Raw genomic sequence first — 20177 nt, 5'->3', positions numbered from 1 at the left:
CCTTATTTCTGATAAACTGCCAGCAGTTTTACCTTGCTTCTTGTCTTGACTTTTGATTTGCTCTTCTGTTTTCTTTTCAACTTCTTCTTATTTAAAATTTTCTTATTCCTAAAAATGCAAAAACGGGGAAAAATTATGAAAGTTCAATATTAGGATATACAAAGCTATTAAAAATAGGTACTTCCAAAGTAGAGACTTAAATCTGTATCCTACAAACTTTCTTTCTATGAAACAGTAAGATACTACCATATAATGTAGCTATTGAAATAACACAATACTAGATTATCTAAGCAATACACAGGAAATGATAAAAGACTTGAATTCTGCAAATAGTTTTATAAAATTTAAAAAAATTTAAAGGCATCAAATGGAGGTTTTTAAACTTTATTTAACATGGAAATGCTAATAAATATCAACTATGTTCCCGTCCCAGAAAAATCTGCTCTTTGTAGTAGTGAGGACTACAGTGCAAAAATGGCCAGGAGTCCATTTTTAGCAAATTACTATAAATAAACCCCAACTCATAGACTTCTCACATCCAGCAGCCAGTTTTTCATTACCTCACAGCCCTGAGGCCAAATTATTCTTATAAGCAAAAGGAAGTCCCTAAATGACGCTGAGAAAGAAAAAATAAATGAGGCAAATAATGAGAATTAGAGTGGAAGAAATATGACTCAAAGAAAACATTTTATTTTAATTTCATTTAATATTTTTTATGTCTATCATGCTGAAGTACACACTTCTAGGTACTAAATTTAGATACAAGATTAAAAAAGACAGTTCTTGCCCTCAAGGAGCTCAGAGACTTGGATAAAAAGCAAGAGGGTGCTATTGCTATAATAAAGACAAAAGGTGAAGAGGGCGGAGAAGCAGGAGGAGAAGGGGGAAAGGAAGAGGAGGAGGAAGAGGAGAAGAAAGAGACTCTACATGATACAGAGTTCAAATCCATAACACTTGGTAACCAATTAGTGGAAGCTGTAGTAAGGCTAAGTCATTTAGAGGCAGGGATGTCATTCACAAAAGTATGGAAGTCAAAAGGAAGAATTACTTTGCTAAAGAAAAAAATGGATTTGATTTTGAAGATGTTTAACTAATGAAAAAGCTTTTGAAGATTCTAAAATGTTAACAAGATAGATGTGAACAAGCATATGTAAATTTTTTCCTCGACACTTCCTTCAGCTTCACTCCATAAACCAAAATAATCACAAAATCCTATCAATTGTATCTCATACAGTTCTTGAATCTATCTACGTCCCTACTGCTGCTAAGCTAATAATCTAAGTCACCACCACATCCTGCCTGGACCACTGCAAAACCATCATAACACATTTCTGCACATTGATATTTGCGTCCCCTTCATTCCATTCTTCACATTAAAAACGCAAGCCAACTTCTTAACACACAAATCTGAGTAGGTAATTCCCCCACTTAAAACTATTGACAAAAAGAAACAAATGAAAAAAAAACACACCAAAAACATAGAAAACAACAACAACACACACACACACCAAACAACTCTATTAATATCTTCTCGATTCTCTTAGGATAAAGTCTAAAGCAGCAGTTCTCAACCTGTGGGTTGCGACCCCTTTGGCGGTCGAAGGACCCTTTCACAGGGGTCGCCTAAGACAATCCTGCATATCAGATATTTACATTATGATTCATAACAGTAGCAACATTACAGTTATGAAGTAGCAACGAAAATAATTTTATGGTTGAGTCACAACATGAGGAACTGTATTTAAAGGGCCAGAAGGTTGAGAATCACTGGTCTAAAGGAAATGAAGGCTTAAAAGCTCCTCTACGGATATCTGACCTCTGCCAGTCTCTCCTGCCTCATTCTGCAGTCATTTCCAACTTGTTCTTCATACTCCAGCCACAAAGACATCTTTTTCAATGGTCTGGACTGGCTAAACTCTTCAGGGACTTTCACAGAGGTTCTCCCTCTACCTGGGATTCTCTCCCACATTCCCTGCTAACCACTCTTATTCTCTGAGGTCCCAGTATATGAGTCACTTACTCAGGAATGTCCCAGACTGGGTTAGTTTCCCTAATACACACCCTCATTTCATTTTGTACTTGTGTTTCATTGTGTAATCTACAAATATAATTGTGTATGGGATTATCTGTTAAATGCATCACTCCCTCACAACCTGTATGCCTCAAGAGTGCAGAGACCATGTCTTTCTTTTTTATTACTCTAGCTCTTTGCCCAGAAAAGTACCTGGAACCCAATACTATTTTGAGAAAGACAAAGTAGGATGGAGGAGAAAGAAAGGGTTGAAAAGAAAATTCAGAGCTATAGCTATGAGCCTTACACAAAGAGTAAATAAGGAGAGAACCAAGGATAGATCCATAGATAGAACAAACATTAAAGGATATCTAGCCAGAAATGTACATTAAGGAGTTACCCATAGAATTATTTTATGCAGATTGTGGTGCAAAAAAGGTAATGGAAACCATGTATGTGAATGAGATTTCCTCAGTAGAGTAAGCTACAAAAGTAAAGAGAGTGACCAACAGCTATCAAATGCTACACATGAGCAAACATACCTGCTTACATAATCTATTCAACTACGAGTAATGTGAGAGCATGAAGAATGCCTACTTCAACTCCACACTTTTAGCACCTGCATCAGTGTCTGACACATCATGGATGTTCAAGAAATATTAGATGAACAAACACATTAATGAAAATATTTCTCATATATGACTTAGGAAACCAACCTCCCTTTATACTAAAGTTTACTTGAGTGAAATCAGTTATCTGAGCAACAGGAGTATGTAACTGCTAAAAGGTTAGCTCCTTTTATGCAATTTATAAAAGCATCAAAGTTCACTCAAAATGAACTGTCAGAGGAACGAATATATAAATCCAAATTAAGATGAATTTCCTGAAGCCTAGTTATCATGAACTTAAATTTTCACCAGTATACATCAATATTTTTATCTGCCTTGCTTAATAGACTTCAAAAAATTTTTAATTGATTTCAGAGAGAACAAAGGGAGAGGGAGAGCGAGATAGAAACACTGATGAGAGGAAGGCTCCCTCCTGCACACCCTCTACAGGATATCAAGCCCATAACCAGGGTATGTGCCCTGACCAGGAATTGAACCTGTGACCTCCTGGTTCCTGGGATGACACTCAACCACTTGAGCCACACCAGGCGGGCTTTAATGGACTTCTTGAATGTTCAAATTACAAGATAGATTTCTTTCCATGCATTTTACATTTAATTAGTTATAACAATTTAAATAAAACTGAACCTACTAATTCCTGAATATAGATCAGCTGAAGAATCAGCTTTCCCAAATCCCCAGAAATTAATTTTACTGTGTGTGTTGTTGATTTGGATTGTTTTAGAAGTAGAGGGCTATCAAAAAGAGCCAGCAATAAATTAAACATTATATAATGAAAACTCATTTCAACATTAGAAAATAAAAATGCTATTTACTAGTAGTACTAAAGGCCCAGTGCATGAATTTTCATGCACTGGAGGGGGGGTCCCTCAGCCTGGCCTGCCCCCTCTCACAGTCTGGGAGCCTTCAGGGGCGAGAGGCGACCCGGCAATCAGGGGAAGGCTATGCCCCCATCACACCTCTGCTGCTGCCACTGCCAGCAGCATAAGCCTCAGCCAGCCCTGGTTACCTGAGCCTCCGGTGGCCCTGGGTGGCTGGGCAGCCGCCATCTGAGGCTTGCCTGAACCTCAGGTGGCCCTAGGAGACTGGGGGCTAAGGGACTGGGGGACTCTGGAGGCAGGCGTGTGGCCATCTTTGAGGGCATGGCAGTCAATTAGCATATCCCCTCCTTACTGGCTGTGGGCACTGCCATCTTTGAGGGCGGGGCAGTCAAATAGCATATTCCCTCCTTATTGGCTGTGGGCACCACCATCTTTGCAACAGCATGAGGGTCAATTAGCATATTCCCTCTTTATTAGATAGGATAAGATCCCATAACATGACTGCATTTGAAAACTAAGCTTAAATAAATTTTTCATAATATCTGAGAATGGATAAAAGAAAAACTCTAGAAAGCAGTCTTACACATGAACAATTCATCTTGGAATTTCTGGTGATTTAGCACTTTAAATCCTCTATCAAATAGGAGCTTAATGAAGAATGTCTGGAATTGATCCTATAAGTTTTTTAGTCTTTTCATACAAAGAACCCCATACCCATGAGATTTGAAAGAATTATGTGTAGTAATGAAAGGCAAAGGCTATTAACATGCTTTAAATATTTATTTTAAAATGTTTACTTTAAAAATGCCAAAGAAGGAACATTCATAATGACAATCACTGTTTAAGGAAAACCAAACACTCTGCAATATGAGGACCAATGAATTTTGCAAGTTGTTCCATGATTAGTTCATTAGTTTCTCTACCAGATTACTACTGAATCTGTTTTCTAACAAAACAAAAATTAGTCATAATTTAATTGTAAAACCTCTCTCTGAATCTGTTTCTTCATCTGGAAAATAACAAGATTAAGGAGATTATCTCTGAGATTCCTTTTAATTCTAAAATGCTAGGATTTTAGTAAATCCAAATTCAAAGAACTTCAGGAATATGAGGGTGTTTTTTTAAAATATATTTTTATTGATTTCAGAGAGGAAGGGAGAGGGAGAGAGAGACAGAAACATCAGTGATGAGAAAGAATCACTGATCAGCTGCCTCCTGCATGCCCCACACTGGGGATCAAGCCCACAACCCAAGCATATGCCCCGACCAGGAATCAAACCATGACCTATTGGTTCATAGGTCAACGCTCAACCACAGAGCCATGGGTTTCAATCTTTTGTTTAATTTGCCTTAGCAATGAGAAATTTAAAAATTCCTGAGTCTATGGTCTAAGGCAGGAAAAGGCAAATATTTTTTTTTTCTGTAAAAGATCAGATAGCAAATATTTTATCCTTTGTAGACCATTGAATCTCTGTTGCAACTACTCAACTTTTACAGCATAAAAACAGCCATAGACAGCACACTTTATTTCTGGGAGAATGTTTTCTTAGCTCACAGGTCATACAAAAACAGGAATTGTGCTGATTTGGTCTGTGGACTAGTTTGACGACTCCCAGTATAGAACATATTTTGATTAACAGGCTCATGTCAGAAAGAAAAAAAACACCATAATTAATGGTACAGGCAGTCCTCGGGTTACGTCGGACTCGATGTACATCGTTTCATGGTTACATAGCCATCTCGATTTGTAAAAAAAAAAAAAAAGTTCCGTCATTTTGACGTATGTACATATGTGCTTTATATTTTTTATTATTTATTTACCACAAGTAAAGGTCAGGAATTGTCATCTTTCTTTTAATTTTTTTTTACTGTTTCACTTCATTACTGCTGTGTATGTGCTCCATGTGAGTGACGCTGGTGCTTATGACGTAGGTGGGTTCCGACTTATGGCGGAAATCATGTTACGTCACGCCATAGGAATGGATCTCCGACATAACCCGAGGACCTACTGTATGCAACTCAGATAAAACTATTCAAAACATCACTATGCTCATACAAATAAGCACTCTAAAATTATCTGCCTTTTCTTTTTACCAAGATTAACGCCTGACTTCCACTTTTCTAAAGTAGGATACTAGATAGGGGCAAGCCACTACTCTTCCTTCAAAAATAAGACAGTCAGAGAAAGACAGGTATCACATGATCTCACTCATATGTGGAATCTAATGAATAAAGTAAACTGATGAAAAAAGTAGATCCAGAGACATAAAAGCATGGAACAGGCTGACAAGTCTCAGAGGAAAGGGGAAAAGGGGCAGGAAAAGATTAAGCAAAGAACTTATATGTATACTAGAAGCCCGGTGCACGAAATTCATGCATGGGTGTGGTCCCTAAGGCCTGGCCAGCTATCGAAGCTCAAGCATCTAGTGTGGAAGGGAAGGTCCCAGCTGACTTCTGGGTCCTGGGCAGCACCTGGGCCCCCGGGCTTCCATGCACCCTCCTCCACCTGAGTCACAACACCAGAGTCCCCATGCAGAGATGCGGTAAGCGCAGCTGGCTGCGGGCCAGGGTGCAGCGTGGGCCTCTGGGCCACCCAGTGGTGCCACACGGAAGCCGGGCCGGCAGAACGCTCTCTCCCAGCCGGCCTCGCAGACTGGCTCCTGCGTGACACCTGACCGGCCCTGCGGTCCCAGCAGCTGCAGTCCAGCTAACCCTGAAGAGGCTGCATGGGTGCGGGGCAGGCTCCTCGCAGCACCGGCACCTGAGCGCAGGGGCTTCCCCAGCACGAACCCTGGTGTCCCAGGGGAGGGTAGCAGGGGGAGTGACAGCGAACTCGGCGGACACCCCACATTCTCACCGCACCTCCGTCCCCATAACCCCCACCCCCAGGTAGCCGGTGAGAGGTCACAGTGCGTCACCAATGCTTGCCATGTTCCACGCCACCCCCTGCTGGTCAGAGCACATCATAGCAAGAGGTCGAACTCCCAGTCTCTCAGTAGAACGACCGCCAGAGGGGACAATTTGCATATTAGGCTTTTATTATATAGGATATGCAAAACCCATGGACACAGACAATAGTGCCATGAAGGCTTGGGGGGTGTGTGAAGGGGGTCAATGGGGAAAAAAGGGAGACATCTGTAATATTTCAATAATAAAGATAAATTTAAACATAAGAAGCTATGGAAGTAATTTAGGACAGATGAACTAAAAATCCAGAGATGAAAGAGCACTTCCAAGGGTATTCATATTCTTCCAAGGGGGCATTTGCAGAGTTTGGGAACAAGTGAAAATCGAGCTTAGCTTAAACAAGGTACTCTACTAAGGGAAACCAGAAGCTACTGGTGCTTTAGATGTCTTGCATGGGTTGGAATGATGGACTTGAAATCAAGAAAAGCCCCAAATATGTGGCCAGTTTTCCCAATGGTAGATCTGCTTAGTGATGGGGCATGGAGGAAGAAGAAGAAGACTATGCTAATAGGCCAAAGTCAATTTCTCACAGTCTCCCAGTGTTTAAAAGACAAAATCCCAGTAAGAGAGAAGTCTATTTAATCCTTGATTGGACTGAGGTAGTCAATACTTCGCCCTATCTGTCTAACACAGCAAAGAACAAACTTCTCTGAAAGAAAATAACTATTCTTTTAAACACAATGTTAGGCACACAATACCAGTAAACATTACGAGACATCCAAAGAAACAAAAGAATGATACAGATACTCAAGAGGTTCGATCCCCAAGCAGGGTGCATACAAGAGGCAACTGATGTCCAGCTGGTGTTGCTCAGTGGTTGAGCATCAACCTATGAACCAGGAGGTCACGGTTTGATTCCCAGTCAGGGCATATGCGGGGGTTGCGGGGCTTGATCCCCAATAGGGCGTGTGTAGGAGGCACCCGATCAATGTCTCTCTCTCATTGATGGTTCTCTCTCTCTCTCCCTCTCCCTTCCTCTCTGAAATCAATAAAGATATATTCTTTAAAACACATATTTAAAAAAAAGAGAGAACAGATGAACAAAATAGAGAGTGTAACATGTGGGACACAGTCATATGGTCTCATATTTATGTAACAGGAATCCAAGACAAAACAAAAAGGAAAAAAGAATGGGCCAAAAGCACTATGTGAAGAGATAGATAACGCATGACAATTTTACAAAAGTGAGGGAAGAAATCAACCACTCAGATTCAAGAAAATCAGGAAAATGCAAAGAAAAACTACACCCTGGCACACCAAACGCTAGGCACAAACTGCTGAATTGAAGGATAAAGAAAAAAAATCTTAAAGCATCCAGAGATAAAAGATAGACTCAAGGGAACAACAATAAGATTGATCACTTCCATTCTTTGTGCTGAAAAGTGCTTGCGGGGGGCTGGGGGGAGTGGGGGGGGTATGGGGGGGATCTAGTAATCTAGAATTATATACCAATCAAATATATCCTTTAAAAACAAAGACAAAAATAGAGATATTTTAAACCCACAAAACCTGATATAATTCATTATCAACATGCCAACACTATCAGAAATACAAACTTAGAGAGATGCAAATTAAAACTACAATGAGTATTATGCTAAGTGAAATAAGCCAGTCAGAGAAAGACAAATATCACATGATCTCACTCATATGTGGAATCTAATGAACAAAATAAACTGATGAACAAAATAGTTCCAGAGACATAGAAGCAGAGACATAGAAGCATGAAACAGACTGCTGACTCTCAGAGGGAAGGCAGGGGTGGGTGGGTGGGTGGGTGGGAAGAGATCAACCAAAGAACTTGTATGTATATATGCATAACCCATGGACACAGATAATAGGATAGTGAAGGCCTGGGGCAATGGGTGGGAGTGGGCTAGAAAGGGTTAATAGAGGAAAATGGGGACACATGAAATACTTTCAACAATAAAGATTTAAAAAAAGACTACAATGAGATATCACCTCACACCTGCCAGATATCACCTCACACCTGCCATTATTGTTTGCTGCCAATAATAAGCAAACAATAAGTGCTGGCAAGGATGTTGAGAAAAGGGATCCCTAGTACACTGCTGGTGGGAGGCAGACTGGTGCAGCCACTATGGGAAGCAGTATGAAGTCTCCTCAAAAAAAAAAAAAAATGGAACTGCCATTTGACCCAGCGATTCCCCTTCTGGTAAGAAGAATCCCGAAACACCAATCAGAAAGAATATGTGCACCCCTATGTTCATAGCAGCATTATTTACAGTAGTTAAGATCTGGAAACAGCCCGAGTGCCAATCAGTAGGTCATGGTCCGATTCCCAGTCAGGGATAAAAGTGCTATGGTACATCTACACAATAGAATACTATGTGGCTATAAAAAAGGATTTCTTACCCTTTGCAAAAGCATGGATAGACCTGGAGACAATTATGCTAAGTGAAATAAGCTAGTCAGATTTGGAATCTAATGAACAAAATAAATTGATGAACAAAATAGGTCCAGGTGCATGGAAAAGACTAACATCTCAGAAAGGAGAGGGGTGTGTGTGTGTGGGGGGGGGGGGGGGGGGGGGGGGAGGGGACCAGAAGAAATAAATCAAAGAACTTATACTCATATTGGCATAGCCATATATGGGGTGAGGTGGGGTCTGGGTGGAGGGAGGAAGTGGGGGGAAGAATAGGGGACATCTGTAATAATGTCAATAATAAAAAATAAATAAAACAAACTAAAAAAACAAAAGGAAAATCTTCCTTTAATAATTACTATGGTGACAGGAGACTTGACTTTGGGTGGTGAACACAGAATACAATATACAGATGATGTATTATAGAACTGTACACTCAAAACCTATACAATTTTCTTAACCAATATCACCTCAATAAATTCAATTCACCAGCCTCCCCAAATAGTAGTATTTGACAAAGTAATATTTAAGGCTCCAAGTATTATTAAAGATGAGCAGAGCAGTTCATAATGCTAAAAGGGTCAAATAAAAGGAAAACATAACAATCCTAAATTTAAATGCATCTATTAATAACATAGCTTCAAAACATATGAAACAAAACTGAGAATAGGAGAAAAAACATTCACAAAAGGGTAGATTTTAACATATCTTCCAACTGACAGAACAAGAAGAGGACAAAATAGCAGGGATACAGAAAAATTCATAAACACAATCAACTTGACATAACTGACATATAAAGAAAAACACAACCAACAACTGAAGAATGCACATTATTTTCTAATATATGTAGAATACTTACCAAAATCAACAATATGCTGGACCACAGACCTAGTCACAACAAATTTGCAAGGACTGTGATCACTGGAAAATTAAACTAGAAATCAACAGAAAGAAAATTAAGAAATTCCCAAATGTCTGGTAACCTAAAAACCAGATTTCTAAATAAACTATGTGTCGAAGAGATATAATAAAAAGTTACAATAGAAATTAGAAAATATGTTCAATTAAATGAAAATGAAATATGACATATAAAAACTTATGAAATGCAGCCAAAGTATTTGCCCATGGGAATTATATAGCTTTTTGCAAATACATAAATGCATATAATAAAAAGAAAGTCTGAAAATAAATTATCCAGGCTTACAACTTAAGAAGCTAGTAAAAACAAAAATGCAGCAAATTAAATGGAAAGGTTGTAAAAAGAGAGGAATATAAAATAAGAGCAGTTATCAATGAAATGGAGAACAAACATTCAAGAAAGAAAATCAAAGAGCCAAAAATTAATAAAAATAATAAACCTCTAGCAAGATTGATCAAGAAAAAAATAAAAGTGCGTATTACCAATTTGAGAAATAAGAAGGGGGATGTCACTACAGATGTGCCCATAAGTTGCATAACTTAAATAAGATGGACAAATTTCTTGAAAAATATAACTTCCAAACACTAACCAAGGAAAAAATACAGTATCTGTATGCTAAGTGAAATAAGCATCTCTAATCAAAACCTTGCCACAAAGATAACTCTGGACTTAGATGGCTTTGCCAGTGAATTCCTCCAAACATTTAAGGAATTAGCTGATACATTCTTTCAAACAATACTGATCTTAGATGAACTCTTCCTAAGAATATAAAAAGAAGAAACATTTCATACAGAACAAATCATACAAAACTTTTTAAAAAGGGTATTTTGAAATAAGGAAATTTCAGGCCAATATCTCCCACAAACAAAGAAGCAAAAAATGCCACACAGGACAAAAGTGGAAATAACCCAAATGTTCACCAATTGATAAATGGATAAACAAAATGTGAGACATCACTTAATGAAATATTAGTCAGCCATAATTAGGAATGAAGTAGACACATGCTACAATATAGATGAAGCTTAAAAAAATTATGCAAAGTGAAAGAAACAAAGACCAGGAAAGGTCACAAATTGTATGATTCCATTTATATGAAACTTGAGGCCCGATGCACGAAATTCATGCAAGGGCCTTGGCCCCGGCCCCCGCCACTATGGCCCCTGCCCACCACCAAGGCCAGGGGCCACTGCCACCTCCGCCTTGGCCCCCACCCGCTGTGGCTTTGTCTGGAAGGAAGGACATCCAGTCTAATTAGCATATTACACTTTTATTATTATAGATGTCCAGACACACAAATATATAGAAACAAGAAGTTGATTAGTGGTTTCCAGGGGCTATGGAAATGAGAAGGGGAGTGATTATTAATAGGTATGGAATTTCTTTTCTGGGGTGAAAAAGAAATAGTCTGTTTGTACAACTTTGTGAATATACTAAAAACCACTAAGTTATATACTTTTATAAGGTACTAGAGGCCCGGTGCACAAAAATTTGTGCACTTGGGGGGAAGGGGGGGGTCTCTCAGCCCGGCCTGTGCCCTCTCGCAGTCTGGGACCCCTCGGGAGATAACGACCTGCTGGCTTAGGCCTGCTCCCGGGTGGCAGAGGGCAGGCCCAATCCCTAGGTGCAGCCCCTAGTAAGGCTCAGAGCAGGGCCGATTGGGGAGTTGGGGCGCCGCCCACCGTCATGCACAGAGCAGGGAGATTGGGAGGTTGTGATGCCACCCTCAGTCACGATCAGGGTAGGGCCGATTGGGGGGTTGGGGCACCGTCCCGTCACACTCAAGGCAGGGTCGATGGGGAGGCTGCGGCGCCACCCTCGGTCACGCACAGAGCAGGGCCAATCAGGGGGTTGGGGCACTGCCCCCTGTCACTCACAGAGCAGGGCTCATCAGGGGGGTTGGGGCTCTGTACCCTGTCACTCACAGAGCAGGGCCCATCAGGGGAGTTGGGGCGCCTTCCCCTGTCACGAACAGAGCAGGGTGGATAGGAAGGTTGTGGCCCCACCCCCTGTCACACACAGTGCCGCAGGGCGATCGGGGGTTTGGGCGCTGCCCTCTGTCACGCTTATCCCGGTGCTGGGAGGCCTCATGGCTCCGCTGATCCCGGTGCTGGGAGGCATATTACCCTTTTACTATATAGGATAGAGGCCTGGTGCATGGATGGGGCCGGCTGGTTTGCCCTGAAGGATGTCCTGGATCAGGGTGGGGGTCCCCACTGGGGTGCCTGGCCAGCCTGGGTGAGGGGATGATGGCTGTTGCAGCTGGTCACACACCCTTCAGGGTGGGGGTCCCCACTGGGGTGCCTGGCCAGTCTGGGTGAGGGGTTGAGGGCTGTTTTCAGGCTGGGGGTGACTGAAGCTCCCAACCGCTCTTTTTCTTTTTTTTTTTTTTTTATTCTGGGCCAGCTTTAGCTTTGAGGCTTGGCTCCAGCTCTTAGGCCTCCGCCTGAAAGTAAGTTTCTGGCCTTTGCTTACAATGTTGCGAATCTGCTGGCTGAAGCCCGGTGGTATTTGTTACAGAGTTTCTTAAACTGCCCACTCAGAGGCCTGCAGCGTCAGGCGGGGAACGTTGGTTTCCTCCGTCACTGAGGCAACCAAGCCTCATGTTAGTTTCAAGCTGCCTGGCTGCCGGCCGCCATCTTGGCTGACAGTTAATTTGCATATCTCGCTGATTAGCCAATGAAAAGGGTAGCGGTTGTACGCCAATTACCATGTTTCTCTTTTATTAGTGTAGATATTTTATGGTTATGTGAATTATATCTCATTAAAAAATAAGAGGAAAAAAGTCATCAACCTAAAAATAATCTCAATGTCCAGAAACATACAAAAGGGAAAATAGGTAAAATAAAAAATCCAATTGATGGAATTCAACATAATACCAGAATGGGGGGAGGGGAAAGAATATGATCACTTCAATAGTAGCATAAAAAGTATTTTCAAAAACTAGAAACTATATTAGCAGAAAAATTTTTTTAAAACCACTATTTATGATGGCATGCCTCAGTGAGCTAGAAAAAGAAGTTACTTAATCTGGTAAAGATTATCTATTAAAAAAACTGTACTAACATTAATTATATTCAATGATGAAAAATTAAATACCTCCACTAAGTATGGGAAAAAAACACATGGACTTATACTATCACCACCACATCTACTTAATACTGTACTGGAAGTAAGTCAAGCCAAAAAAATAAAAAAATAAAAAAAGTCATAATGGTTGAAAGGAAAAAGTAAAGCACTTTTATTTGTAAAACTAGAGGCCCGGTGCACGAAATTCATGCACTGGCAGTGGGGGCTGGGGGGGGAGGTGTCCCTCAGCCCAGCCTGCACCCTCTCCAATCTAGGACCCACAATCCGGACTGCTTGCTCCCAACCACTCGCCTGCCTGCCTGATCACCACTAAACCACTCCCCTACCAGCCCAATTGCCCCCAACTGCCCTCCCCTGCCAGCCCAGTCACCCCCACCTGCCCTCCCCTGCCAGCCTGGTCGCCCCACTGTCCTCCCCTGCTGGCCTGGTTGCCCCTAACTGCCCTCCCCTAGTGGCCTAATCGCCCACAACTGCCCTCCCCTGCCGGCCATCTTGTGACCACATGGGGGCGGCCATCTTGTGTGAGGGCATGATGGTCAATTTGCATATCACCTCTTTATTATATAGGATAACATAACAATTACTTTTATAGAAATTTTAAAATAATCCACAAACAGTAAGGAATTAAAAATTGAAGTCATTATCGAAGTCAATTATCGAAGTCACTGAATATAACACCAATTTTTAAAAATCAAGTAATTTATAAAACACTACATGTAAACTGAAGCTTTTCTATAGAAGCAGACTTCTGTGTAATTAATGTAATGATATTTTCATCCCTGTGTTCAAGCATCACCAAGTAAATCAGGGAGGAATAGTCATCTAATTACTAAGTAGAAAACTTTTATTTACTCATCCTAGCCTGATAATCAGTAACAAGAAATGAGATTTTAAGTTGATCTAAGGGCAAGATGCAAACTGATTCCCTATATATAGCTTCAGTCTCTTAATCTTATTTGGAAATCTTCACATAGGGGTGAGAGGTGGGAGTAAGAACTATAAATAAAGCTACCATTGCAGTGGGCAGGGCAGCAGAAGAAAAAAAATAAAAAGGAGGGGAGAACAAAAGATAAAGCAAAAGGGTGGGGAAGAGGGTAGGAGGATAGTAAGGAAATAAATCTCTGAAAAGTTGACTTTAGACCATGCAGTTATCCTGAGATGGGCAACTAGAGCATGATCCTACTGGAGAACTCTAATAGATGGTATAGAACAGTGGTTCTCAACCTTCTGGCCCTTTAAATACAGTTCCTCATGTTGTGACCCAACCATAAAATTATTTTCGTTGCTACTTCCTAACTGTAATGTTGCTACTGTTATGAATCATAATGTAAATATCTGATATGCAGGATGGCATTAGGCGACCCCTGTGAAAGGGTCGTTCGACTGCCAAAGGGGTTGCGACCCACAGGCTGAGAACCGCTAGTATAGAACATGGCTCAGTTATCCTAACTAAAGGATGAGAAAAATGAGGTATTTATCCACCAACTCCTCACCCATCACTGGTTGAAGTCTTTCTGAAGGGATTTACCTTCTGGTATTTCAAGGATGTCTCCATAGGCAGTACGAAAGGTCTCAGGCAGAAAGTCAGAGATGTAAGTAGACAGTATGGAGATGAATGTCAAAGACATATGGCTAGGACACTAAGAACACCAGCTACAAAGTCTCTTATCCAAAAGATAAATTAATTCTTTGTCTCCTTCCTCTTTCCCTTTAAACATTAATTTCTAAATTCTCTAGTCCCTTCTCTGACCTCAATTCACTTTCCCAATAAAATGTTGCTTCTCCCTGCCTTCTGTACAAAAGGTAGGAGTGAGTGGGTGTTAGATCATTATGATCTATTAATGCCAACTTCAAGATAATGTCTCAGACCTACAGAAAAAGAGGTAGGTTCTAAGTAATAGTATATTCATGAGGAACCTTTGAATATACTGACAGGATTGAGAGACTCCCAGCATTAGAACTGTCAAAATCCAGGTATCCTGGGAAAGGTTTTAGCTACAACCACAGACCAGGAAGTCAGAAATATTTAGGCAATAATTGAAATCCTAGGACTGGCTGAAATAGCCAAGAAAGAAATTTATATAGAAGGGTACCAAAAAATGGACTCTTGAGAAACTAGTTCTTCCTCCCATGCTATCTAGAGGAAAGGCATTATTTCTTGAAATCTAGTACCTGTTACACATTCTTTCTTCATCCTCTAATACCAAAATGTCTCTCAAACTTGTTCTATTTCATCTGTTCCGACTGCCATTTCCCAGGATTCATTATCACCTGTCAGTACTGTAATTGCTACTTTAAAGATAGTCTTGCTTTGGGAATCTGTACCCTTTCAGCCTCTACAATGTTATTAGAGATATTTTTATAAATTGAAAGTTTAACTACGGTTCTCAAATAAACCATTACCTAGAACATAATAACCCGGTCCTAAACTTTTCTTTCTAGTCTCTTCTACACCCTTATCCTCACTCACCCAGTTCCCCAAACATTAATTATTGCCAATATTTGTGTTCTTCACTTATTTGATTTTACCCCTGTATTCACAATATTGCTCCAACAATTTTCACTGTCTACCTCAGGAGTCAGCAAACTACAGCGTACAGTTCAAATCTAGCCTGCCACCTATTTCTGTAAATACAATTATAGTGAAACACAGCCATGCTCCTCTATTTACATACTGACTATGGCTGCTTTCAAGCTTTAACCACAGGGTAGAATAGTTGGAACAGAAACTATATTGCCTTCAAAGCCTAAACTATTTAGTATCTTGCCCTCTACAAAATAAATGTGCTGACCCCTCATCCATATCAAGCAGTCTCATATATGTATAACTGGATTCTGAGAAGGAAATAAGAGGTTGGGTTTGAAATAACATTTGAGGAGATAATGGCCAAAATGTGACAAATTAAACAAAAATTCACATTATACAGAGCTAAGAAGTTCAATGAACACTAAGCACAGGATATACACACAAAAAATATTTAGGCACTGTATAGTCAAATTACTAAAAATGAAATATAAAGAGGAACATCTTCAAAACAGCCAGAGAAGGAATTCTATTTCCAATGTGATACAGCTTGTCTTTCCCACTGTTTACAATTAAAAACTAGACAAAATACCAAAAAGAAAAAAGAAAAAGAAAGAAGGAAGGAGAAAGAGAGGAAGGGAGGATGGATTACTTGAGAACTCTAAAAAGCAAACAAAAGCAGATTGTGGAGGGAAGTCAAACTTAGAAAAATGACCCATAGTTAGAGTGAGCTTCCCATCCTGGTTTTGTTTTTTGTTCTCCTTTTTTTTTTCTTTTTCTAATAGTTTTGCCCAAAGGCCAGGAAGCAATCACTGCACACAGAGCAACAATCCAGAAATTAAAATTCCAAGAGAAACCCTATTTTTCTGGCCACAGAAATTGGGGGAAAGGGGCTCATGCCTGCTGGAGAAGGTGGAGGAAAACCTGGAAAGGAGAAAAGATCGAAAAGGGGATTCCCTAATTCTGTCTATAAGCCAACACAAGTTTTGGGCTTACTTTGGAGCTGTACAGGTATGTACAAACATAGCAAAGGCTCTGAGAATTGAACTCAAATTTGAACCACTACTCACAGAAGGCAAGACCAAATTTGCCATCTGAACTGAAATGGGTTGATAGTCTGCTACTAGAAACAACAAAAATCAGTATTCTCCAAAGAATTGTGATAAGCCAGAGTTTATAAAACATAACATTCACAATTCAAAATTCTCACAATGCAAAACTCAAGAAAAAATATGATCCATTTCAAGGAAAAAACAATAGATGCCAACCCTGAGATGATCCAGATGCTGTAACCCAACAATACCTCTAGAGCAGTGGTTCTCAACCTTCCTAACGCCGCGACCCTTTAATACAGTTCCTCATGTTGTGGTGACCCCCAATTTCATTGTTACAAATTGAACATAATTAAAGCATAGTGATTAATCACAAAAACAATATGTAATTATATATGTGTTTTCCAAAGATCTTAGGGAACCCCTATGAAAGGGTCATTTGACCCCCAAAGGGGTCGTGACCCACAGGTTGAGAACCACTGCTCTAGAGCAACTGCTGTAAGTATGTTCCATCAAGTAAACTTGAACTGAATGGAAAATAGTTTTCGGAAGACAAAGGGAAATTATTTTTAAAATGTAAATTTTAAAACTGAACAATATAATATTTGAAATAAAAAAATTCCCTGGACTCAGTAAGAGAATGGAGATGATAGAGGAAAATGTGAAACTAAAAATGAATCAATAAAATAATCCAATCTGAAGAACAAAAAGAAAAAAATATTGACAAAGGAAAAATAAACAAAGACTTGTGGGACAATCTCAAGAGTTTTATCGTAATTGTCACTGTAATCTTGAAAGAAGTAAAGAAAGAAACTAGGGCAGAATATTTTAGGAAACATTAGCAGGCCCTGGCCTGTGTTGCTTAGTGGTTAGAGCATAGGCCCCTGCACTGAAGGGTCACAGGTTTGATTCCCAGTCAAGGGCACTTACCTGGGTTACAGGTTCAATCTGGTCCTGCAGCCCTGGTCAAGGTGCATGCAGGAGGAACCCAATCAATGTGTCTCACATCAATGTTTTTGTCTCTCTCTCTCTCTCTTTCTCTTTCTCTCTCCCTTCCACTCTCTCTAAAAATCAATGGAAAAAATATTCTCAGGTGAGGATTAACACACACACATACTGGTACACACACACACACACACACATGAAACAAACAGAAAAGAAGCAACGGCAGAAAGCATCCCAAATTTGATGAAAGACAAATCTCCAGATTCAAGAAGCTGAGCATTCTCCAAAGAGGATAAAACTCAAAAGAAAATCACTTGACAGATCAAATCAAACTGCTGAAAAACAAAAAAAAATGTTATTGAAAGCAGACTGAAAAAAATGGTATACTATAGAAGGAAATATGATTCAAATTACAAGTTTCTCTCAGAAATCATAATAGTGAAAAGTTGGAACATGATTAAAATACTGAAAGGAAACAAGTGTCTGCTCAGAATTCTATATGCTCCAAAAATATCCTTTAGGAATGAAAGCCAAATAAAGACATTCTCATATCAAGCAGAGTTTATCCCCAATAGACTACTCTACAAGAAATGCTAAAGTAAGTACTTTAGGTTGAAAGGAAATTTAGCATCTTCGGGAATGAAGGAAGAACAAAAGAAATAAATAAGTAAACATAAAATCTTACTTTTTTCATTTAAGTTCTTTAAAATATATATGACTTTTGACAGCAAAAACTATAATTGTATGTTGAGGTTTTCAAAGTATGTAGCCATAACACATGTAACAACTATAACATAAAAGGGGAGGGGGACAGCAGAAAGCAAATAAAGGATCTATATGACCGTAAATTTTCTCCATTTTAAATGATGCAGTACAATAGTAACTCTAAGAAGGCTGTGAATGGTGTGTGTGTATGTGTGTGTGTGTCCATCCAAACATTCTTGGGGCATTAAAAAGCAAAAATGAATATATATATATATATATATATATATATATATATATATATATAAATATATATATATATATATATATATATATATAAAATATATATGGACAAATTGATATATATGTGTGTGTGTGTATATATATATCCTATACAATAGAGAGGTAATATTCAAATTGACCATCACTCCAACACACAAGATGGCCACCCCCATGTGGACACAAGATGGCCAGCAGGGGAGGGCAGTTGTAGGTGATCAGGCCTGCAGGGGAGGGCAGTTGGGGGAGACCAGGCCGGCAGGGAGGGGAGGGCAGTTAGAGGTGACCAAGCCTGCAGGGAGGGCAGTTGGGGGGACAAGACCTGCAGGGAAGGGTAGTTTGGGGGGACCAGGCTGGCAAGGGAGGGAAGTTAGGGGTGACCGGGGCAGCAGGGGAGGGCAGTTTAAGGCAACCAGACTGCAGGGGAGGACAGTTAGGGTTGATCAGGCTGGCAAAGGAGGGCGGTTAGGGATGACCAGGCAGCCAGGGGAGGGCACTTAGGGGCAATCAGGCTGTCAGGGGAGTGGTTAGGCATCGATCAGGCTTGCAGGGAGTGGTTAGGAGGTGATCAGGCTGGCAGGCAGAAGTGGTTAGGGACAATCAGGCAGGCAGGTGAGCGGTTGGGAGCCAGCTGTCCTGGATTAGGCCCGATCCTAAATGGGCAGTCGGACATCCCTTGAGGGATCCCACATTGGAGAGGGTGCAGACTGGCCTGAGGGGCACACCACCCCGTGCACGAATTTCGTGCAGCGGGCCTCTAGTATATATATAAGTCCTTAGAGCATTAAAAATAAAAGGACAGAAGGGAGAAAAATGGCAACCGGGAGGAAGGTAGGGAGGGAGAGAGTGTGAGAGCGCAAGGAAGTGATAGAGGAGTGTGTGGACGTGTGTGGTGTGTGTGTGTATGAGCTAGGGACAATTAGATTCTGCAGGTCTTCTAAGGGGCTGCTAAACCGGCAGTCTTAGGTGGAGGAGCCCCGCTCCCTGCGTGGACAATCCTGGGCGGCCAGCACGGGCACAGCAACCATGCCATCTTGGGAAACAGAGCTGCTTGAGACTAGGATCCTGGCCTCAGCACCACCCAGTCTGATCTCAGACGCATACCAGGACCCTGCAGCCACTGGGGACAGAGACCTGTGACCACAGCTACAGACCTGCGGACACCAAAAGTTCAGAAATCCCTGTGGCAGATCCGTGGGTAACAGAGCCCATCCCCCTCCCTGCAGGCGCGCGGGAATCACCATAGTAACTGATAGACCCACCCCTTGCCCAGGTCTCAGTGCTGCCACAGGAACTATTGCCTGGAAGTGCACGAGCACCTTGGAACTTGTCCAGCGTAGTGCCCGCTTCAGGAGTCCTGGGCTGGGAGCAATCGCGCAAACACCGGGAATTTGTCCTGCGTAGCATGGGGCCCAGGGACCCCGATTCTCTGGGCAGGAGGCAGCACCAAGCACCAGTGACTTGACTGTGTTTCTTATCACCTGCGCCTGAGATCCCTGACTCCCTGTGCGTTTATACTAAGAGCCAGGGACTCCAATTCTTGGTGCAAGGGCACACAGGGACCCTGATTCTCAATGCGAGGTGGAGCGAAGCAACAGAGGCTCTGATACTGGATTCTTGGGGAACTCTGACTCCTGGCGCATGCTAGGGGGCGCTGATTTTCAACACGCTCCAGGGGGGTCTCTATTTCAGCACGGTGCAGCCAGGTTCCCTGATTCTAAGGGCGCGCACGAGGCCACATTGAGCGCTGGCAACACTGACTCTGAGCGAACCTGGTTCCCACCAACCCACAACAACACATCTTAGTGTCAGAGCTCTTCAGTGACACTGGGGTGGTGGGAGGCTCTCACTGCACATG

At 41.2% G+C, this 20177-nt stretch overlaps 1 protein-coding gene across 9 annotated transcripts in view; it reads right to left on the bottom strand.

Moving 5' to 3' along the window:
* MYCBP2 (MYC binding protein 2) overlaps positions 1-20177 on the bottom strand; it is a 300098-nt gene that overhangs the window by 251683 nt on the left and 28238 nt on the right. For all 9 annotated transcript variants that reach the window (XM_036296929.1, XM_036296926.1, XM_036296920.1 and 6 more), the window contains exon 2: positions 33-108. In XM_036296929.1, the coding sequence (XP_036152822.1) occupies positions 33-108 (76 nt within the window). The remainder of the gene's footprint in view (positions 1-32; positions 109-20177) is intronic.

This window comes from Myotis myotis, unplaced genomic scaffold (assembly GCF_014108235.1).
Source record: "Myotis myotis isolate mMyoMyo1 unplaced genomic scaffold, mMyoMyo1.p scaffold_m19_p_3, whole genome shotgun sequence".
NCBI classification, from domain to species: domain Eukaryota; kingdom Metazoa; phylum Chordata; class Mammalia; order Chiroptera; family Vespertilionidae; genus Myotis; species Myotis myotis.
This window is presented reverse-complemented; position numbering and strand designations above follow the sequence as displayed.